Consider the following 23,599-nt stretch of genomic DNA (forward strand, 5'->3'; position numbering starts at 1 on the left):
ACAACTGAGAAATGTGGCTGGGGAATCATGATTTGGGTCCGAAGAAGTGAAAGCAACAATCCTCAGGGTGTTGTTTCTTGAGAGAAGAAGGTAAACAGCAGGAATGTGGCTGAGGCGTCCAAATCTCGGGGGGGATGAGTTCTCAGGAGAGATGAACCTGAGACAAAGCTGTTTGTCCTGGGCTGGAAGGATCCTGGAAAGGTCATCTGGTCCCTGACTCAGGGAAGGGAAGCATTCTCCCCGCAGATATGTTCTCAACCACAGTCCACCGCCAACCCCTGCCTCCAACCATTTTTGGAGTCCATCTTCTCAGCCCTTGAGGGTTAATTTTACGTCAGCTTGACGGGCTAAGGGATGCTCAGATAGCTGGGAAAACGTGATTTCTGGGTGGGTCTGGGAGGGGGTCCTGGGAAGAGACCAGCATCTGAACCGGGGGACTGAGTAAGAAGATCCCTCCTCGCCAGGGTGGGCACCACCATTCAATCTGTAGAAAGCCCCGACAGAACAAAAAGGCAGAGGCAGAGGCAGGCAAACTCTCTCTCTGCAAGAGCTGGGACATCCAGGTCGGACGCAGTGGCTCACGCCTGTAATCCCAGCCCTTTGGGAAGCTGAGATGGGCGGATCACCTGAGGTCAGGAGTTCGAGACCAGCCTGGCCAACATGGTGAAACCCCAACTCTACTAAAAATACAAAAATGACCCGGGCGTGGTGGTGCACACCTGTAGTGCCAGCTACTCAGGAGGCTAAGGCAGGAGAATCACTTGAGCAGGCGAGGCAGAGGTTGCAGTGAGCTGAAATCACACCACTGAACTCCAGCCTGGGCAACAAAGTAAGACTCCATCTCAAAAAAAAAAAAAAAAAAGAGAGAGCTGGGACTTCCATCTTCTGCCTTGGACCTCAGAGCTCCTGGGCCTCAGGCCTTTGGGCTCTAGGACTTACCCCAGTGGCTGCCCCGCTTCTCAGGCTTTTGCATTACAGCACCAGTGACCCTGCTGCTCCAGCTTGCAGACAATGGATTACAAAACCTCCCAGCCTTCATACATGCATGAGCCAATTCCCACATAAATCCCATCTAACACAGCGGGATGGAGCCTGTTGGTTCTGTTTCTCTGGGAAACCCTAATACGGCCCTATTGATACAAAATCTTCTATATGCTTCTTCTTTGGAGAAGATCCCTACATCTTTGATCCTCTCAGCGTGGCCCTGACGGCCCCCTAAAGCAAGGGGAAAGGTTCTAGTGAGGAGGAAATAGCATGGGGCCCAACAGGATGGCACGCCGGGCCTTCCATGGCCCTTGCGGAATGTCCAGCACGACTCCCAAGTGCTCTTCAGGTCTTTTCTGGACTGAGGACATCTCTCTCAAGCCCGTGTTCTCCTGATGCTGCTTTGGCAAGCCCTAGAAGGCAGTCCCATCCTCTGGATTAATCCGCTAAATGGTCTCTCTGGCATGGCATTCACCATTGGCTTAAGGCCAACTCAGCCTTGAGAGTCTGGTTCCATACCACTGTTGACTGCAATTTGACCCACATTTTAGCAAACGCTAACTTTCAAAAATTACAGGTACAGGCAGACCTCAGATATATTGTGGGTTCAGTTCCTGCAGAATCACAATAAAGTGAATATTGCAATAAAGTGAGTCACATGACTCTTTTGGTTTCCCAGTGCATATAAACGTTATGTTTACATTGTACAGTAGCCCAGTAAGTGTGCAATGACATTATGTCTTATCAAACAATGCATACACTTTAATTTACATTGGCCAGGGGCAGTGGCTCACGTCTGGCATCCCAGCACTTGAGGAAGCCAAGGCAGGTGGATGGCTTGACCCCAGGAGTTTGAGAACAGCCAGGCAACACAGTGAGCTCCTACCTCTACAAAAACTAAAAATAGCCAGGCATAGTGGTATGTACCTGCACTCCCAGCTACTCAGGAGTCTGAGGCGGAGGATGGCTTAAGCCCAGAAATTCGAGGCTGCAGTGAGCTAAGATCATGCAACTGCACTCCAGCTTGAGTGACAGAGCAAGGTCCTGTCTCAAAAAAAAGAAAAACCTAAAATTTGAAGAAATAAAAATAAAAATACTTTATTGCTTGAAAATGCTAACCATCATCTCGACCTCAGTGAGTCCTAATCTTTTTGCCGGTGGAGGTTCTTGCCTCCTGATGGCTGCTGACTGATCAGGATGGTGGTTGCTGAAGACTGGGGTTGGCTGCAGCAATTTCTTTTTTTCTTTTTTTTTGAGACGGAGTCTCGCTCTGTTGCCCAGGCTGGAATGCAGTGGTATGATCTCAGCTCACTGTAACCTCCATCTCCCGGGTTCAGGCAATTCTTGTGCTTCAGCCTCCCGAGTAACTGGGATTACAGGAATGCGCCACCACGCCTGGCTAATTTTTGTATTTTTAGTAGAGACGGGGTTTCACCATGTTGGCCAGGCTGGTCTCCAACTCCTGACCTCAGGTGATCCTCCTGCCTCAGCCTCCCAAAGTGCTGGGATTACAGGCGTGAGACACCGTGTCTGGCTGGCTGTTCCACTTTCTTATTACTTGTGTGTTCACTGGGAGTAGCATTTTTAAATTTCCTTCACACTCACAACTTGGCTGTTTGGCACAAGAGGCCTAGCTCTCAGCCTATCTTGGCTTTCAACACACCTTCCTCCCTAAGCTTAATCATTCCTAGCTTTTGATTTAAAGTGAGAGACATCTTGCTCTGTCTCTCAAGCCTGAATGCAATGGTGTGATCTTGGCTCACTGCAGCCTGGAACTCTCAGGCTCAAGTGATCCTCCCGCCTCAGCTTCCTGAGTAGCTAGGACTACAGGCATGTGCCACCATACCCAGCTAAGTTATTTAATTTTTTGAGGAGATAGGGTCTTGTCATGTTGCCCAGGCTGGTCTCGAACTCCTGGCCTCAAGGTGATCCCCCTGCCTCAGCTTCCCAAAGTGCTGGAATTACAGGCATGAGTCCCCATGCCCAGTCCCATTATAGGGTAATTAATTGGTCTAAGTCCAATATTGTTGTGTCTCGGGAAAGAGGAGGCCTAAGCAGAGGGAGAGAGACCAGAAGCCGCCAGTCAGCCAGTTGGTGGAGTCATCTGAACACAGACAACACAGATCAATTAACTTTGCCATCTCATGTGGGCACAGTTCATGGTGCCCCACAACAATGACAACAGTAACATCAAAGACCACTGATCACAGATCACCATAACAGGTATAATAATAATGAAAAACCTTGAAGTAGCGCAAGAGTTATTAAAATGTGACACAAACACACAAAGTGAACACATGCTGTGGGAAGAAAATGGCACCGACGGACTCGCTCAACTCAGAGTTGAACCGGTCATGATATTCAATTCATAAAACTGCAGGATCTGCAGAGCACAGTATAGCGAAGCCCAGTAAAACAGGTGCACCCAGGGAATTCACGTTCATTCTAGAGCAACTGGAAAATACACACTTGCCAAAGAAAGTCTAATGTCCCCTCATGGGTCCAAACATTCTGGCCAGGTGCGGTGGCTCACGTCTGTAGTCCCAGCACTTTGGGAGGCCAAGGTGGGAGGATCGCTTGAGCTCAGGAGTTTGAGACCAGCCTGAACAACATGGTGAGATCCCATCTCTACTAAAAATACAAAATCTTAGCCGGGCGGTGTGTGTCTGTGGTCCCAGCTACTCAGGAGGCAGAGGTGGGAGGACTGCTTCAGCCCAGGGAGCAGAGGTTGCAGTGAGTGGAGATCGCACCACTGCACTCCAGCCTGGGTAACAAAGCAAGACACTTTCTCAAAAAAAAAAAAAAAGAAAAAGAAAAGAAAAAGAAAAGAAAAAGAAAGAAAAGAAAGAAAAGAAAAAGCTATGCCATGTGATGCCTGCAGAGCATCTGATGCTGTGATTTATTTAACCAAGCCCCTGCTACTGTATATATAGGTGTTTCTAACATTTCCCTAACACAAGCAAGATGGAGATGAATATCCTCGCAGCTAAATACTTCCATGTGTCCTAAATTATTTCCCTCAGAAAAACTCTGAGATATAGGGCTGCCTAATCAAAGGGAAGACTTAAAGTCCTTGATCATTGCTGCCAAAATGCCCTTTCACGCCTCTAAACTACTCAAGTTAAGGCAAAATATACCTGCCGCCAAGCTCTTCCAAGGACAACACGCCTCTTGGCCCAAAGGAGCAGAGCGATGTTAACTCCAAAGCTGTGAAATCTAATCCTCTTCCCGGAGACTCGAGCCAGGATCATTCCCCTTGGATTCCCGGCACTGCCACTCTGTAGGTGACCTTGGGCAAGTCATCAGCTGCCCCCCATCCCAACACCTGCCTCACCTCCCGCACAGAACCATTGTAAATAAGGAAGATGTGAAGTCCTTTGTGCTGAAAAGCCCTCAGCAATATCTTTATGCATTTGCCTGGGTGTTTCACCCCTGCTTTCCAGAACTAGTGCACAGAAGGGAAGACCACCACAGACTGTTCCTTTATTCCCTGCCCTGGAGCCAACTGGGCCAAGCAGACAAGACCTCACAATGGAAAGTCAGGGGCCAGCGATGCTCATCCCAGCTCCACCCTGACCCCATTCCTCTTGGTATACTCAGTTTCTGCCTGGACCAGGGCAGGCTGGTCCTTGGCTTCTGGGAACAGCTCAGGATTCACGATGAAATGCGAGGAGCACCCCCAGAAGAGAAAGTGCTGAACCAGGAGCCCAGGAGAGTCATCTGTGTGCATGGCCGTCTAAGCCTTTGCCCCAAAAGAGTAGGCAGGTCAGGCGCAGTGGCTCATGCCTGAAATCTTAGCACTTTGGGAGGCTGAGGCGGGAGGATCACTTGAACCCAGGAGTTCCAGACCAGACTGGGCAACATAGTAAGATCTGGTTTCTAAACACAAAAGTAATTTTACAAATTAGCCAAGCATGGTAGCATACACCTGCAATCCCAGCTACTCGGGAGGCTGAAGTGTGAGGACTGTTTGAGCCCAGGAGGTTAAAGCTGCAGTGAGCTAGGATCACGCCACTGCACTCCAGCCTGGTGACAGAGCAAGACCCTCGTCTCTTAAAAACAAAGCTAAATCAAGGAGCTCACGTGTCCCCCAGAGCTCTCCTGTCACAGTGTCAGCACATACCTTCTGAGCATAATCCGCCCCCAGACCTGAAGCCCATGAATGACCCCCGCACCCAGTCCTTTCTCCCTAATGTCACATAAGGTGATGTGTCACGGAAGCACCGTGTACCCCATCTGACACGGTACCAGAGGCCTGGCCATGGTGTAGCTGGATCCCCAGCTGCTGTGTGACTGTGGGCAAACGGATTATGTCACCTTCATAGTGTTAGAGAGACCCTGTGGTGACAAATGTCCTCTGTACCTAGGGTCACTGTAAGGCTCAGGTCTCATGGGGTTTCTGTACATGCTCTAGACATGCAGCGTCATGCTACCGACACTCCAAGTACCCGGCCTTGCTGGTACTCCTGGCTTTCTCCCTTGTTCCCACCCCTACCCCCAACATTACGGGACCCAGGCCGGGCACTGTGACCCAGGCAGTGTGGATTCTCAGTTAGCTGAAGGAGACAGGGCACTAGGCACAGAAAAGGCAGAATCACACACCCGGAGGTAGAGTGTCCGTCTAGTACGGGGACTCAGTGTGATGCGTTAAGGAACACACCTGCCGTCCTTATGGGAGCTGGGCTGGGCCTTTCTTTCTAATGGACACATAATAATTGTAATATTTATGGTGTATATAGTGATGTTTATTTATTTATTTTTTTTGAGACGGAGTCTGGCTCTGTCTCCCAGGCTGGAGTGCAGTGGCCGGATCTCAGCTCACTGCAAGCTCCGCCTCCCGGGGTTACCACATTCTCCTGCCTCAGCCTCCTGAGTAGCTGGGACTATAGGCACCCGCCACCTCGCCCGGCTAGTGTTTTGTATTTTTTAGTAGAGACGGGGTTTCGCCGTGTTAGCCAGGATGGTCTCGATCTCCTGACCTAGTGATCCACCCGTCTTAGCCTCCCAAAGTGCTGGGATTACAGGCTTGAGCCACCGCGCCCGGCCTATAGTGATGTTTAGATACATACAATGTATAGTGATCAGATCAGGGTAATTAGCACAGCCATTATCTCGAGCATTTCTTTCTTTATGGTAGGAACATTCAATGTCCTCCGAGGTATTTGAAACTATACAATATACTATTGTTAATTTCTTTTACTTCTTCTTCTTTTTTTTTTTTTTTTTTTTTGAGACACAGAGTCTCACTCTGTAGCCCAGGGTAGAGTACGGTGGCGTGATCTCGGCTCACTGCAACCTCCACCTCCCGGGTTCAAGCGATTCTCCTGCCTCAGCCTCCCGAGTAGCTGAGATCATGGGTGCGCACCACTATGCCTGGCTAATTTTTATATTTTTAGTAGGGATGGGGTTTCACCATTTTGGCCAGGCTGGTCTCGAACTCCTGGTCTCAGGTGATCTGCCCACCTTGGCCCCCTAAAGTGTTGGGATTAAAGGTGTGAGCCACTGCCTGGCCTATTGCTAATTACATTAATCCAACAGTGACATGGAACACTATAACTCATTCCTCCTATCTAGCTGTAATTTTGTATCCTTTAACAAATCTCTCCCTCTCTCCTCCCCCAACCCTTCCCAGACTCTAGTATTCTCTGTTCTACTTTTGACTTCGATGAGATCAACTTTTCTTTTTTTTAGCTTTTGCATATGAGTGAGAACATGCCATGTTTAACTTTCTGTTCCTGGCTTATTTCACTTAACGTCTTCCAGTTCCATTCATATTGCTGCAAATGACAGGATTTTCATTCTGTTTTATGGCTGAGTAGTATTTCATTGTGTAGATGTACCAACATCCACAATGAAATACTATTTCATTCTTTAGCCATTCATCTGTTGTTGGACACCGAGGTTGATTCCATATCTTGGCTATTGTGAACAGTGCTGCCAGGACCATGGGGGTGCAGGCGTCTCTCTGATACACTGATTCCCTTTCCTTTGGATAAATGCCCAGTCGTGGGACTGCTGGATCATATGGCGGTGCTATTTGCAGTTTTTTGAGGAACCTCCACCATAGTGACTGTACTACTTTACATTCCCACCCACAGCGTATACGAGTTCCCTTTTCTCCCCTTCCTTGCCTGAGCTGGGCCTTTCTGACCATCTGTCCCCGTCCCTTGAACTCTTGATCTGGATTGAGGGAAGAAGGGTGGCAGAGGCGAGCTGGGGAGCAGGGAGGAACCAGGCTGTCACAGGAGAAACAGAACCTCGCGAGCCAGCCGTGAGGAATGGAAAGGAGAAGCCGATCTTCCTGCCCCACACTCCTGCCTTTCTTCCTTAAGGGCTCTTGGACAGAGACTGCAGGTTTCTCAGAAGCACTGTCCAGGATCTCAACATTCTACAAGGGGTTGGGACAAACTAACTATCAAGCCCCTCCAGTGCTTTTGTGTTGTTGTTGTTGTTGTTTGTTTGTTTGTTTTGGAGACAGAATCTCACTCTGTTGCCCAGGCTGGAGTGCAGTGGCGTGATCTCAGCTCACTGCAACCTCCTCCTGGGTTCAAGTGATTCTCCTGCCTCAGCCTCCCGAGTAGCTGGGATTACAGGTGCCCGCCACCACACTCAGCTAATTTAAAAAATATTTTTAGTAGAGATGGAGTTTTGCCATATTGGCCAGGCTTGTTTCAAACTCCTGACCTCAAGTGATCTGCTACCACGGCCTCCAAAAGTGCTGAGATTATAGGTGTGAGCCACCATGCTCGGCCTCCACTTGACTCACTCATCGAAAATTTAATATTGGCTAGGCATGGTGGCTCACACCTATAATCCCAACACTTTGGGAGGCCGAGGCAGGCGGATCATTTGAGGTCAGGAGTTCAAGACCAGCCAGGCTAACATGGTGAAATTCTATCTCTACTAAAAAGACAAAAAAAAAAAAAAAATTTAGCTGGGCATGGTGGCACATGCCTGTAATCTCAGCTACTGGGGAGGCTGAGGCAGGAGAATTGCTTGAAGCCGGGAGACAGAGGATGCAGTGAGCCAAGACTGCGACATTGCACTCCAGCCTGGGCGACAGAGTGAGACTCTGTCTCAAAGAAAAAAAATCTCCCACGGCACCACACTGAAGGGTCTGATCCTGCTTTTACACAGAAGAGGAAACCAAGGCTCAGAGAGGCACACAGTTGGGATTCAGAACCAGCCCTAGCTGACTCCAAAGTCAGGCTCTTTTCTCCAATACTTTTCGTGTCGTCTCTTTTCTCTGAAACGTCCATTTCCTCATTCGGTCCTTGGTTAAGCAGCAGCTGTTGGCAGGTGCTCTGACCAGGGCCTCCGCTACTACGATGGGCCTTGGCGAAGCCTGCCCCCCTGCCAGTTTGCTTTGCCACGTCTGTGCCAGGAAAGCCCAACCAATCTCTCCCGATTACAGATCAGAAAGGGCCAAATAAACTCTCAACCCAAGCCAGATTCTGTCCCCGAAGATACAGTGTGGGAGTCTTGGTACCCACAGAACATCCCACCACAGAAAGCCAGGCTTCAGCCTGAAAGTCCATCTTCCCCGCTCTAGCCCACCCATGCGCTCAAGAGCACAGAAGAGGCAGGTGAAGTCATCGCATCTTCAGTGTCAGCTTGGAGAATGACACCCTGCAGGTTCCACTTCTTCCCAGGCCACCTGCTTGCTTCTGGAAAGCAGGGAGCAGGCAATCGGGGGAGAGAGGAGCCAGCCACACATGGACTGGGAAGCCTGGACCTGCGCCATCAGCCCACGATGACTTAGGCTGGGGATCAGAAAAGGTTTCTATGAAGAGCCAGCTGGTAAGTAATTCAGACTCTGAGGTCCATACGGTCCTTGATCACCGCCATTCAACTCTGCTGCTATAGCACAAAAGCCAAGTGGGTTTGGCCTTACCAGTGGGCGTGGCTATGTTCCAATAAAACTTTATTTACAACAGGCCAGGCACTGTAGCACAAGCCTGTAATCCCAGTACTTTGGGAGTCCAAGGCAGGCAGATCACCTGAGGTTGGGGGTTCCAGACCAGCCTGGCCAACATAGTGAAACCCTGTCTCTACTAAAAATACAAAAATTAGCTGGGTGTGGTGGCAAAAAGAAAAAAAAAAAATATTTACAACAACAGGTCATCAGCCCAGCAGTGGGTCTAGTTTGCCAACCCCTGGAAAAAGCCAGCAACATTTTGGGAGGCCAACTGCCGGCTACAGGACCTCGCCGTACCAACAGGGGCCAAGACCCATGGCTCTGCAGGACCCTGACAACAGCGTTTGACCTGAGTCTATCTGGGGAAACGTCAGATGAACCCACCTCGAGGCCCTGCTCTGGAAGCTGCAAAATTAGAGATGAAGGCTGTGCGGCTCTGTGAATGTACTCAAACCACTGAACTGTGCACTTTTGAGGAGGGCCTCATGGTATGTGAATTCCGTCTCAATAAAGCAGCTCAAAAGCAGGCTGGGTGCAGTGGTTCATGCTTGTAATCCCAGTGCTTTGGGAGGCCGAGGTGGGAAGACGGCTTGAGCCCAGGCATTCAAGATCAGACTGGGCAACATGGCAAAACCTCTTCTCAACAAAAAATGTAAAAATTAGCTAGGTGTGCTGGCATGCTCCTGTAGTCCCAGCTACTTGAGAGGCTGAAGTAGGAGGTTGAGGCTGTAGTGAGCCATGATCATGCCACTGCACTCCGGCCTGGGTAACAGAGCAAGAACCTATCTCGGGAGAAAAAAAAAAAAAAAGAAGACCGGGCACGGTGGCTCACACCTGTAATCCCAGCTACTCTGGAGGCTGAGGCAGGAGAATTGCTTAAACCCAGGAGGCGGAGGTTGCAGTGAGCCACGATTGCACCACTGCGCTCCAGCCTGGGCCAAAGAGCGAGACTCTGTGTCGGGGCCGGGGGCGGGGGGGATTCTAGGCAATGGATACAATCAGGGGCGATTTTTCTTTCTTTTTGCTCAAGTGTCTTTTCTATGATTAACATGTATAGTTGTGTAATTATTTTAAAGTTAGAAGGCATTTGGGACGCGAATGGAGAGACAGAGAAGTTTTCTTTAGGATGGAGAGAGGCAGAAGGGACGAATTCCTCTGAGAAGGTGCAAGGGCTGACCTGGGAGAGTGGGCAGCTGCTACCAGCCCTGGGACCTGATTGACTTCCCCTTGAGTCCTGAGAGGCACAGATTATACCCCGATGTTTTACTGCTTCTTGAGAAGATTATTGGCATTCATCTGCCTTTGAAACTTTGGCTATGCTGTTTTTTTTTTTTTTTTTTTTTTTTGAGATGGAGTCTCGCTCTGTCTCTCGGGCTGGAGTACAGTGGCCCGATCTCGGCTCACTGCAACCTCCGCCTCCCGGGTTCAAGTGATTTTCTTGCCTCAGTCTCCTGAAGAGCTGGGATTACAGGCACCCGCCACCGCACCCAGCTAATTTTTGTATTTTTAGTAGAAATGGGGTTTCATGATGCTGGCCAGGCTGCTCTCAAACTCCTGACCTCAGGTGATCCACCCACCTCGGCCTCCCAAAGTGCTGGGATTACAGGGATGAGTTACCACACCCAGCCAAGCTGTTTTGTTTTTTTTTTTTTCTTTATAGACAGAGTCTTGCTCTGTCCCCCAGGCTGGTACAATCATAGCTCTCTGCAGCCTCAAACTCCTGGACTCAAGTGATCCTCTCACTTCAGCCTCCCAAGTAGCTAGGACTACAGGCACATGCCACCACCCCTGGCTAATTTGTAAAATTTAATTTATTTTATATAGAGATGAGGTCTTGCTACGTTGCCTAGGCTCATCTGGAACTCCTGGGCTCAAGTGATCCTCCTACCTCAGCCTCCCAAAGTGCTGGGATTACAGGCTTGAACCACCGCATCTGGCCAGTCTGGGCCCTTTTTTTTTTTTGAGACGGAGTCTCGCTCTGTCACCCAGGCTGGAGTGCAGCGGCATGATCTCAGCTCACTGCAACCTCCGCCTCCCGGGTTCAAGCGATTCTCCTGCCTCAGCCTCCTGAGTAGCTGGGATTACAGGTGTGCACCACCACACTCGGCTAATTTTTGTATTTTTAATAGAGACAGGGTTTCACCATATTGGCCAGGCTAGTCTCGAACTCCTGACCTCGTGATCCGCCCGCCTCGGCCTCCCAAAGTGCTGGGATTACAGGTGTGAGCCACTGCACCCGGTCCAGTCTGGGCTTCTGAAAGTACTACGCTCTGAACATTTTTCTAGGTCATAAACACAAATCTGTAATATCATGTGAAATGTCTGCTCACTCTGTTGCGGTAGGGAGAAAGCTTAATTGATTTAGCTTATCTCCAGCAGACAGGCAACCCTCATGAACAAGGCCAGCCTCAGGAGCTCCTCTCCCTCCTCAGTGGCTCCATCCATCACCCGTAGAGCTCCAGCCCAGCTCCACAGCCTAGACCATCCTTCCCCAAGCCAACATCAGTCTGAATCAGCACCATTCTGTTGACGCACCTCCTTTTAAAAGCCGTCTCTCTCTTTGTTTTTTTGAGACAGAGTCTCACTCTGTCACCCAGGCAGGAGTGCAGTGGTGCGATGTCAGCTCACTGCAACCTCTGCTTCCCAGGTTCAAGTGATTCTTATGCCTCAGCCTCCTGAGTAGCTGGGATTACAGGCGTGCACCACCACGCCCAGCTATTTTTTTAATTTTTAGTAGAGATGGGGTTTCACCATGTTGGAAAGGCTGGTCTTGAACTCTCGACCTCATGCGATCCACACGCCTCGGCCTCCCCAAGTGCTGAGATTCCAGGTGTGATTCCACCATGCCCGGCCTAAAAGCCATCTCTTCTTTTACTCTATTTCCTAGCCAGCTGACCCTGAGCAGGTTCCTTAGTGGGCCTGTGCCTCGGTTGGATCGTCTGTACAATGGGGATGAGGATAGGGAAGGAAATGGGCTAACACTAGTGAAGAGCAAGAACATACCTCCAAGCCCTCGGCACCTCTGCCAGCTGTTATTGTTGCCACAGGCACCTCTGCCAGCTGTTATTGTTGCCACAGGCACCTCTGCCAGCTGTTATTGTTGCCACAGTCATTATCACTGTGTCATGATTCACCTCCCTGGCTGCTCCCAGGCCTCCCTCAGGGCCGGGTGGGGAGGAACAAGAACACAAAGACAGGGAAAGCCAGGGTTTGATGCAGAAAGAGCTGGTGTCCCCCACTGGCTCCAAGAGCTTCCTGGGAGGCAGGAAATTCGCCTCTCCTTTTTGGCGGTGTGGAAGCGGAGGCAGAGAGAGGCCACCTGTCCCAGATGGCTCTGCTGGACTCAGTCTGGGGCCAGCGTTTGACCGCTGCTCACCCTGTTTGCTATGAATGTCAGTTCCCGTTGCTACTGCTGGCTCCCTTCCCCCTCAATGCCCCGTTTCCTGTTCCCTCCAAGGCCCCATTACACAATTTCTACTGTCTGCTGAAGTTCTAGCTCAATTCCCTCTCACCCAGACTTTCTGGTCACCAGATTCCAGCAGAACTCAACAGAGACTTGCACTCGCCTGAGCTCCTGACCAGGTTAGAGGGCAGCTGGCTCCCGGGCACTGGGTCAAGTACCAGAGGCATCTCCCTCTGTGTCCGTCCGCGACCCATAGCCCTGCTCGGGGTCTGCCTTCCGTCTCTTGGGTCTTCCCCAGTGCAGGTGCGAACTCTGCTCCCCTGGTGACTGTGAGCCTCTCAACACTACCTTCCTCCTCAGTGTCATCCCTCTCCTGTCCACCCCTCTCCCCCAGCGCAGGGGCCATAAAGCCTTCCCCGGGGTCCCACTCCTGGGTCCTACTGCCCGGCCTCCAGGTTTTGCTGCTCCACCTGGGCTTAAGCCCCGCCACACTTTGTTCTAATCACCCTGTCCCTCTGTGGTACACTCTCTATCACAGCCACCCTGGGCTCCCCCCACCCCCCCAGGATATCTTAGCTCTTTCCTCGGGGCTTATCTTAGGTCTGATAAGATCCACCCCTCAGGGCCCACAATCTCACCACTGTTTTAACCAGGATAAGAGTCTCTAGCAAGAGGTGCAGCCTGCAGGATGATCTTCGCATTCCCGCGCTCACTTCCCTGAAGACAGGCATCACGGCTTTGGTGTTCCAGACCAGCCTGGCCAACAGGGTGAAACCCCATCTCTACTAAAAATACAAAAATTAGCCGGGCGTGGCGTGGCGGTACGCACCTGTAATCCTAGCTACTGGGGAGGCTGAGGCAGGAGAATTGCTTGAACCCAGCAGGCGGAGGTTGCAGTGAGCCAAGATCACACCATTGCACTCCAGCCTGGGCGACAGAGCGACACTCCATCTCAAAAAAACTAAATTCCTTGAAACACTTGCCATAGTATTTTTGTGTGTGGTGGGCACCCAAATTCTACTGTAAAACAAAATATAAAAACCCTTAAGCAAACAAATTCCATAAGAAGCAGGTATTTAAGACATAGACACCAGGCCCTTCCTAACTGTTGAGGTCTGGAGTTCCTTCAGGCCATGTGTGGTCCAGCTCTGATCAGAGTTTCAGACGAAAAAGCAGCTGCCGTCTACCAAGGATGCCTTCCCCATGGAAGACAACCACAGAACCTCCCAGGTCTTTGGAGCCATCTCTGAGACCAGCTAGGAGGCCAAAGGACACTGTTGGCATCTTTTCCCCAGAGCTGGTTACAGATCTGCCTCACCCCCCCTCCAACCCCATGGTGGTAATGTCTGAGCAGACCCTGGCTACCCAGGGCAGCCAAGTGCAGAATGAGGGTGCAAGAGGAGAGAAAGGCAAGATCGTTACCACTGCTCAGCTCTGAGACCAGGCAGATACTCATAGCAAACAGAAGACTTGAAACCTATAAGAAGACCCTTTTAAATGGCAGTGACTTAACCTTTGGAGGGCCACATGCCCCTTTGAGAAGTTGGCGGCTGCCACTGTCCACAAAAAAAAACATGTACACGCGTGCGCACACACACACACAACTTCACTTACAGTTTCCGGGCTTGTGTCCACCCCTCAGCCCACCAGGCCTATCTCTGGCTGGGTGTTCGTACGCTCTGAGTTAAGACCCCTCTTTTATAAAGACTGTTCCTCAGCTTGCTTCTTAGAGCAAACACACTCTCAACCTGACTTGCTGGGGCTCCAGAAGCTTTCCCTGGGCTCCAGTGTGACCTGGCTGACGGGGGAGTAGCTCAGCCCTCAGCTGTAAGGTGGGGGTCATCGGGGCTGGGTCTCTGTGCCCTTTCCTCTGCTTCTGGACAGCCACGCCCCAACAAATGCACAAGGGCACCAGGGCGTCAGGGCACAGGCACTGGGGGCTCCAGCTCACTCAGGTTGCAGGGTCCAGGCAGATGGGCCATGGGAGGTCCTGAGGACACCAGCTTCATCCTGCCTGCCACTCTGAGACATCCATGCTCCTGACTATCTCCCCATTGGGAAGTCTGGGTCGGCCCCCCTTCCCTCCTCCCAGCAATCTCAGGGCAGCTCATCTGCCTGCTTACCCCGCCCCCCAATACTGAGGTGGTCAGAGTCTCCACACTTTCTGTTCAGACCCATGGGCAACAAAAACAAAACCTTGGCCAAACACTCAAATATATCTGATATATTCAATGAATATCAGATATTCATTAAAAAATTATACATAGGCCGGGCACCGTGGCTCACACCTGTAATCCCAGCACTTTGGGAGGCCAAGATGGGCAGATCACTTGAGCTCAGGAGTTCGAGACCAGCCTGGGCAACATGGCGAAACCCCATCTCTACAAAAAATTCAAAAAATTAGCTGGGCGTGGTGGCTGCTTGGGAGACTGAGGTAGCTGGATCGCTTGGGCCCAGGAAGTTGAGGCTGCCGTGATCTGTGATTGTACCACTGGACTCCGGCCTGGGTGACAGAGTGAGACTCCATCTCAAGAAAAAGTAAAAGACCATCCTAGCCATGCAACCACTTGCCCTCAGTCCCTGGTTTGTGAGCCTGTGCATGCACCGGGGGACAGAGGGAGCGTCCAGGGCACGCTCCTCTCCTGCCCCAGCCACTGCCACGTCTGCCTGTCTTGGCTTCCTTCTTATCTCCTCCCCCCTACTATTGCATCCGTCCTCGCAGCTGCCTGAGAAGCCTCAGGCAGACCTCTTGGTTGTTTCGGAACCCACGAGATTCAACCCCACATGCGACCCCCACTTCATGGAGTCAGTGGTTCTGCGTCAGGACCGAGGCGGCTGCCTGTACCTCTCGGTCTCCCAGGAGTCATCTATGCCCTGTTCTCCATGTGCTCAGATGTCACCACAGGGTCTGAACCTCTCAGCCCACACCAGTGGCATCTACCTAGCAACCTGGCTGGGACAGCAGGGAGGAGGGAGGCAGGTACCCAAGCCCACCTGCAGCTCACAAACCACAGGCTGGTACTGCGGAAGTGGCTCCGCACCACCAGAAGGGTGCAAATGGCGGAGGCCCGAGACACTCCCAGGCTGGCACTGTCCTCAGATCGCATATAGGGAGAAATGTGTGTTGTTGGGAGAGCTCCTTCGAGCACCTGCCATACCTCCAGGCCGCGCACAGCTCTCCCTGCTCTTCCAGTCTCCCTGCCTTGGGAGCTGCCAGCAATTCAGGGGCCAGTGACTCCCCTGGCAGATCCTGTCCTTCCAAGGACACTGTTCAAAACCAAGCCAAAGAGCCCCAGTTCTCCCCACAGCTCCCTCCTCAACCTACCATGGGGCCTTCTATCCTCACCTCTTGCAAATGCATTTCACATTGTTACATGATTACTTCTGAATTTTGGTTATTTCGAAAGTTTATCTGTTGTTAATTATTTACCCAAACCACATTGACTGGACTGACTTTATACCACAGCCTGGCAGTTGAGAAGGGGAGGCCTGCTCACCACGCCCTGCAGCGGGAGCCCCTTCCACACTGCCTGGTGCCGAGATGTACAGTTCCACCCCTGCCTCCCCCACGACACGGGTAATGTCTTGCTTCTCCCTTACATCCCCTGGGGCAGAGGCAGCCACTCCATAATTGCTTGTTGAAACACAGACAAGCCCGATACAAAAATCAAGACGAACAAAACTAACAATACAGATCAATCACATACTTTGCACAACAAGTCGCCGACAGTTTCTTTAAAAAGCGCCACCCCTGCCCCCTTACATGGAAGGCCTGACCCAGCTCACGTGAATCTGATGCTGTGTTGCTTTTCCTGAGCACGTGTCCTGAAGACAGAGCCATTTTTGACTGCATGCTGCCTGTCTTCTGGGGTGGCCCCTACTATCTCTCTGGTCCCTGTCCCTGTGTCCCACAGGAACCACGTTTCCCTTGGCTGTTCACCCCAGGAAACAGCAGGTGTTCCCCTCTTGGCTGTGGACCCCTCTCTAGCTGGAGCTGGAGATCTTGGGGGAGTTTGCAGAGGGCAGTTTCTGGAGATGGGAACATGCGGGGCAGATGTCATCACAGAGGTCTTCTAGGATAATGTGGGTTTAGGTACCGCCATCCAAGCCAGAGAAGAGGTTTCATTCTCTGCATCCAGAGAGCTCCTGGCTTTACCCTTGAGTCCAGAAACCAGCCCAAGCAGCCTGAGTCTGCCAAGTAGCTCAGCTGGCTAAGTGGCTCCAGGCATGGTACTGCCTGAATGGTGAGCCCAAAGCTAATTTCCAGCCAGATCCCTGTAGCTGTGCAGGCTGGCAGTAGATGTGAAGGATTTCACTGGGTGAGAGGGAGCCGGGCCAGCAGCGCGTTTGAATAGTGCTGTAACTGAGACACAAAATGCTTCCCGTTTGTGCTGGTCTTGCTGGAAAGGATGAGGACCTGGGGCCTTCTAGGAAGAAACCAGGTCATCTCTTACCATCCCTTATCCTAAACATCACCACCTCATAATGAATTATCTTTGCCGACCACAGTTCCAGTCCTACCAGCTGCAAGAGCTGCGAGGGAGATACCTCCCAGAAATCCTTAGCCGGGCAGACAGAAATCTGACTGTTTCTTAAGCCAGTTGCCTCTTGTAGACACCAAGCCATTTAACAAGCCTGCATGCAGCCAAGAGTAAAAGGAGCCAGCTCGCCACATAACAAGCCTGCCTTTATTAACCCCCACTGTACCCCCTTTCTGAGACCCCTGAGTCACAGCCCTGGTTAACTCACCTGTGGGCCTTTTAAAACAGCAAAAGCCGAAGTCTGAGCCAGACCCTCTGTATCTGCAAAGGGACCCAGACCTGAGTAATCTTTAAGAATCTTCCAGGCAATTCTGCTCTAAGCCAGAATGGGGAACCATCGCTGAGAAAGTCAGAAACCTGCATCGCTTTAAGGAGAATGGAACACTGGAGAACAGACAGACCACTGTCGTCCCTGTGGGATTTGTTCTGGGGCCCTACGCTGGGATGTCCTGGGTTGTTTATCCCAAGTTGGTTGAGCACGGAAAGGGTGACTGGGAATAAGAGACGGTAGCCTGGATGTACTGGGTCGAATTGTGTCCCCCTCAAATGCACATCTACTCAGAGCCTATGAATAGGACCTTATTTGGAAATAGGGTATTTGTTGATCTATCAAGATGAAGTCATACTGGATTAGGGTGGGCCCTAAATCCAATGGCTGCTGTCCTTATAACAAGAGGGAAATTTGGCCGGGTGCGGCGGCTCACACTTGTAATCCCAGCACTTTGGGAGGCTGAGGCAGGTGGATCACCTGAGGCCAGGAGTTCGAGACCAGCCTGGCCAACATGGCAAATCCCTGTCTCTACTAAAAATACAAAAAATTAGCCGGATGTGGTGGCAGGTGCCTGTAATCCCAGCTACTCGGGAGGCTGAGGCAGGAGAATTGCCTGAACCCAGGAGGCGGAGGCTGCCATGAGCCGAGATCTTGCTACTATACTCCAGCCTGGCTGCCTCAAAAAAAAAAAAAAAAAAAAAAGAAAGAAAGAAAGAAAAAGGGAACAGGGAAATTTGGACACAGAGACACCCAAGAGAGAAGCCCATGTGAAGACAGAGGCCGAAATGGAAGTGATGTGTCTACAAACCAAGGAACATCAAGGAGAGAGGCCTGAAAGAGATTCTCCCTCCCAGCCTTGGAAGGAACCAGCTCTGCGGACGCCTTTTCGGACTTCTAGCCCCCTGAGCTACAGAGAATCCATTCCTGTTCTTTTAAGACTCCTGGTTTGTGGTCATCTGTCACAGCAGCCACAGGAAGCAAATGCCCTGAGCTCTGCAGTGCACCTCTGGCATCTGACTGGGCCTCTGAGCTGGGATGGCGTGAAAAGTTTTAGCTAAAGGATGATGTTGATGCAAAGATTTAGACGCGAATGCCAGGCAACCCAGGAAAAGGAGAGTGCTGCGCCAAGCATGAAGGAGGCAGGAGGCACAAACTGCAGCCCTCTGCCCTCTGCCATCCTGGATCCACACCCCACGCAGAAACAGCTCCCAGCTTAGTGGCCGCCTTAACTTATGCCAAGCAAGGACAGAGTGGCTGCCTGGACATTCTCCCACACAGCTGAGGAGTGTGGTGGGGGGAGGCGAGGCGGAGTGAGGAGGAGGGTCCCAAGGCCCAACTCCTACAAATCCACCTCCCAAGTCCTTCTTGGGGCAGCCTCCTTCTGGGCCTTGGCTACATCCTGCCCCACCAGGTGCTGGTCAGCCAAGGAGCCTGGACAGGCCTGCACTCCCCATGGACCCCCAGAGAAAGGCCCATTATGGCTCCTTCATCAAAGGAGCCTCTCCTTCACCCCCAAATCTTGCTGAGCACCAAGGCTAAACTGGAGAAAAGACCTCGTTTCCCCCAAACTGGGTTTAGTGGAAACTGTGACATAGGCACACGCCGCGCCTTCCACCCATGTGGCCTGAGCCACCTGAGACCTGCGATTCCAACAGATTGGCGCAACTGAAAACTTCCCCAGCTGGGCAGGCAGCGCCCAGGGCTAACCGGAGTGGGGCAAGAAGCCCTGGGTGGGTATAGGAAGGGCGTGGCTGACAGCAGGAGAAACAGAAACTCCTACCTCCAGTCTCGGCAGGTGAGGGGGCCCCCACCTTGCTCCATCTGCCCTGGACAGGCCACTCGACTGAGACTCAGACATAAGGAGGAAGGAGGGCAGGGGGCTCTGAGATCACTTTCTGTGTAGCCAGACCTGCCCCAGGAAAACCATGCTGACCAGCACCAGTGCTGCAGAGGCTTGAGGTGTAGGACCAGGGTGGAAACTTCGGGCCAGCGGGTTCCTCCCATTTCTGCTGGTCCTCCATGGATCAGAACAAATAACTGGGCCCCTCCTCCCTCCCCCCATGGCGCCTGTCTTTTGGGGGCTAGGAGTCCTGAGGTCACGGGTATTTGCTGGGGAATCTCAGCCACACAGTCCCACGTGCCGGGTCCAGTCACCAAAGTCTCCAGCTTTTGTGGACGTCCCGAAAAAGCGGAACATTCGGGGGTCCCGGTCCCTGCCCAGCCAGTTTGCAGGGCCTCCTGGGCAGGGCACGAAAAAGGAGCCAGGCCAGGGGACGCCACCGGCGTTTCTCACCTGCCCCTCGGGGTCTGTGGAACCTGCCTCGGGTAGGGCGGGCTTCCATCTCGTCCTGGCTTGATCGGGAAGCCCCCAAATGGGGCTGGTGGGAGAAGCCGCGGTAGAGAAGCCCTTCCCCACCCAGCCCCAAGCCCAAAGAAGCCCAACTCCCACCTTATCTGCGAAAGTTTCTTCCTGGGGTCCCCAGTCCTCCAGCCCCCCCGCCCCCACGCCGTGTCCCCCACGCTCCCTGCCCCCAGCGCTGGCATCCCAGGGTGCGCCGCCTGCCAAAAGCCAAACTGGCTCCCTTTCCTGGGGCTGGAGCTGCGGCGGAATTTCGGTGGAATTTTGAGGTTGAGACGCATCTCGGCAAAGAGAGGGAAAGAAAGGGAGAGGAGGGAGGGGGAAAGAAAGTCGGCTCTGGGCGTCCACTTGCAAGATTCGAGAAGACGCCGAGGGACCAGGAGGCGGGCGCTGTGGTCCCTCGGCCAGCGGCGGGCGGGCGGGGCGTCCGCGAACCCACGGGGGTCGGGGGGGAGGTGGGGCCCCGCGCGGGGGCGGGGGTGGCCGCTCCTTACCTACATCTGCATTGCAAAACGCCTGTTGCGGGTGCACCGGGGAGCAGCTGCAGGCGTCGGCCGGGCGAAGCAGCGTCGCCAGCAGCAGGAGGCCGAGCGCCAGCCGCAGGGTGCGGGCCGCGGCGCCCATGGCGGGCCGGGGGCTGGGCGGGCGGGGGCCGCCGCCGGGGGTCCGGGCGTTGCTCGCGGCGGCGGGCCGGGGGCGCGGGCGGGGGCTGAGCCGGGGCCGAGGCGGGCCCCTCCCGCGCGGCTCACCCTCCTCACCTGCCCCTCTCGGCCGCGCAAACTTTCTCTCCTCTTTGTCTCGGGGGCGCGAGGGGAGGGGCGCGGGGCGCAGTTCGCCGGGCGGGGCGGCGGGGTGGGGGGCGGCGGGCGAGCGGCGCTGCGGCTCCCGGCGGCCGCGCTGCCTTCTACGGATGTGTTTGCTGCGGGCTCGGGCCGTGCCGCCGTTTTATTGCGCTCGGAGGATTTTCTGCTCCTCCTCCCGGTGGCTGGCGGCCAATGCAGGCTCCGGGCGCTCCCAGCAGCCCCCTCCTCCCCCTCCGCCCGCGCCTCCCCCCAGCCCGCGCTTTTGTTGTGCCCGGCCTGGCACGTCGGGGGCTTCCCGCACCACCTGGCGCCCGCGGCCCACACCCGCGCGGGGGTCCCGGGACGCCCCCAGCCCCCCGACCCCTGTCCCCGCTGCGTGGCCTTCTGCGCCCGGGGGCCCTGACTCAGCGCTTGGGACTCGTGCCCCGTCCCTCCAGGGCACCGGGCCACCCACCCGCCACCCTTTCCCTTCCAGCTCGACTCTGGAGTGCTACGCTGCTCCGTCCCCCGCCACCCCGGGGTCCCTTCGAGCTGAGCCTCGAGGCGAGCCAAGGGGTGTCCTTTGGAGCAGGGGCTGTTCCCTGTCGCCGCCTCCCCGTTCCTGTGGGCGGGTGGCCTATTGAGAAACAGACAGGATCCCTTTTTCAAATGGAGGCCTTAGAATTTTAAGTGCGCCTGGCCAGTTTAGTTGGGGGGTGGGGGTGTGGTTACTGTGAACAAAACAGGATTTTATATAAACTGGCCATATTTTTGACGAGCCAACAAGAGACGGGGGTGGGCCCAGGCGCCCAGGAGCCAGTAGGATCGCAGCAGAGGCATTGGCTGGGCTCCGCTCACAGTTTCCTCTCTTAGCCCACAAATGTGGGAGCCGAAGGACTTTTCCCAAAACAGTTTTGTGTTCCAGGAAAGACCCAGGCATATGAAGGGATGAACATGTGTAGGGTGGTGAGGCGGGCCTCCGGGCTGTGAACCTGCCTGCGCCCGGCTGCGGGCACCCACCCTGCACATCCGGTGTGTGCCCCGAGGGGCTCCGTGGACACTGCTGCACTGAGATCGGCATTCCAGGGTGTTTGCAGTCCAGCTAGGGAGATGGAAGCCTAGGAAAATGACACAAGAAGAATCAGGGCGGGCACGGTGACTTGCGCCTGTAATCCCAGCACTTTGGGAGGCCCAGACGGGAGGATCACTTGAGGCCAGGAGTTTGAGACCAGCCTGGCCAACATTTAGTAGAGACAGTGAAACCCCGTCTCTACTAAAAATACAAAAATTAGCCTGGTGTAGTGGCGCGCGCCTGTAGTCCCAGCTACTCAGGAGGCTGAGGCAGGAGAATCGCTTGAACCCAAGAGGCAGAGGTTGCAGTGAGCCGAGATGGCGCCACTGCACTCCAGCCTGGGCAACAGAGCAAGACTCCGTTTTAAAAAAAAGAAGAAGAAGAAGAAGAGAAGAAGAAGAAGAAGAAGAAGAAGAAGAAGAAGAAGAAGAAGAAGAAGAAGAAGAAGAAGAAGAAGAAGAAGAAGAAGAATTGTCCACTAAACTGTGCAGTGCTGACTTGAGGTATGAAACTTTGGAAAATAGTGAAAGAATGGAAAAACAGCTTCTTTCTGTTTGTGTGTGCTTTGTAACAGCTCTGAGAAAAGTTAAATAAGCAGAGCCGTTATTTTTAGCGCCCTGACAAATCCAAAGTCACTTTTTCAGTTTTTGTTAGCGTGAAATAGAGTTGTGTCGTTCACAAAATGATGTTTGAAGCTAACGTTTAAAAGTACAGTTAATTCAGAAAATTGTTGTGTGCTGGCTGCCTGCAACCGTTTCATTGTTTTCTTTCCTTCTTTTTGGTTACAAGGAGAACAAAATGCGGTGGAGCTTGTGTTTCCATTTGTCAGTTCATGATAGAAACAGCTTAGGGGCTCTCGGTCTTCTAGACAAACTCTACACATAAATGATCAGGTACATGTTAGGGTAATAAATACTTAGAGCAGCCATGGTGCCAACAGCCAAGGGGGCGGGGTCAATGTGGATGTACCTGGGAGGAAAGGCGGGCCTGGGCTCCAGGGTCAGGGGGCATGAGACTGGAACTTTCAACCCAAGGCCTCGCACCTGCGCCCTGGACTGCCCTCCCCGAAGACATGCGCACCAGCACACAAACAGGCTGGAATTGCTCCCAGGAAAAGTTAAGCAGAAATCTTGCCAGGTGCAGTAGCTCACGCCTGTAATCCCAACACTTTGGGAAACTAAGGTGGGAGGATCGCTTGAGGCCAGGAATTTGAGACTAGCCTGAGGAATATAGTGAGACCCTTCTCTAAAAAGAAAAAAAAAAAAAAAATTAGCTGGGCGTGATGGCTCACGCTTGTAGTCCCAGCTACGGGGAAGCTGCGATGGGAGGATCGCTTGAGCCTAGGGAAGTCGAGTCTGCAGTGAGCAGAGATCGCACCACTGCACTCCCGCCTTGGTGACAGAGTGAGACCCTGTCTGAAAACGAAACAAAAATCTTCTCTCCCCCTCAATTCCCCCACCAGAGAGTACTCTACTTTTCTGCTCCCTCTACCATTATCTCCTCCAAACAGGTCTCTAAACCAGAAGTTTCCAGCTTTCCTTTCCTCCCTGTTCTCTTGGTTGTCTCTCTCCCTCCTTCCTCCGTCCATCAACAAATACTCATTTGAGCATCTGCTGTAGCCTGGACACCCTCCTAAGAGTGAGACATTCAGTGTCTAGAGAACAGAGGAACATCCCTGGAACAGCAGGTGGAAGCACGCAAGTCTCCAAGGTTGGAAGGTGCTGGACCTGGTGGAGCCCGTGGTGTGGCAGAGGAGTGAGAGGAAGGAGGGCTGAGGCAGGAGGCCAGGAGCAAGGGCTGGGAGGGGACACAGCGGAAGGCAGCCACGTTACCAGGAGGATGTGCATTTTGTTCTGAGTGAGGTGGGATCCTTTGGAGGGTTCTGAGCAGAGGGGCAGGATCGGACGCATCCTCTGGAAGGATGGGACTCTGGTGAGTGGCCCAGGTGGGGGCAGGGAGCCCAGTGAAAGGGCAGGTGCTGGAGATGCAGAGACTCCAGAGCCACAAAATGGTGAGCCCAGAACCCCTTTCTGGTGCAGTGCCGTGAATGGCTGACCTGCGGCTGTAGAGTCAGATGCAGAGGGGACTGAGGTCTGAGGGGCCAAATGACTCCCCCAAGGGCACAGCAGGGAAGTGAGAGGGCGGCCCCAGAAGCCAGGCCTCCTTCACAGCCCACAACTCCCAGCTTGCGACCCAGTCATCTCCCTGCCGCTTGGGGCCCTCAGGGCCTTGGCTCCTGAGCCAGCTTCTGTCCCATTGACCACCCTCC

At 53.1% G+C, this 23,599-nt stretch overlaps 1 protein-coding gene across 1 annotated transcript in view; it reads right to left on the reverse strand.

Moving 5' to 3' along the window:
* Nucleotides 1-20,395, reverse strand: part of TIMP2 (TIMP metallopeptidase inhibitor 2) — a 74,597-nt gene extending 54,202 nt beyond the window's left edge. The window contains exon 1 of the mRNA XM_033182450.1: nt 19,971-20,395. Coding sequence (XP_033038341.1) covers nt 19,971-20,100 — 130 coding nt within the window. The 5' untranslated portion in view covers nt 20,101-20,395. The remainder of the gene's footprint in view (nt 1-19,970) is intronic.
* Nucleotides 20,396-23,599: the final 3,204 nt, after the last annotated feature.

This window comes from Trachypithecus francoisi, unplaced genomic scaffold (assembly GCF_009764315.1).
Source record: "Trachypithecus francoisi isolate TF-2019V2 unplaced genomic scaffold, Tfra_2.0 Lachesis_group20, whole genome shotgun sequence".
NCBI lineage: Eukaryota > Metazoa > Chordata > Mammalia > Primates > Cercopithecidae > Trachypithecus > Trachypithecus francoisi.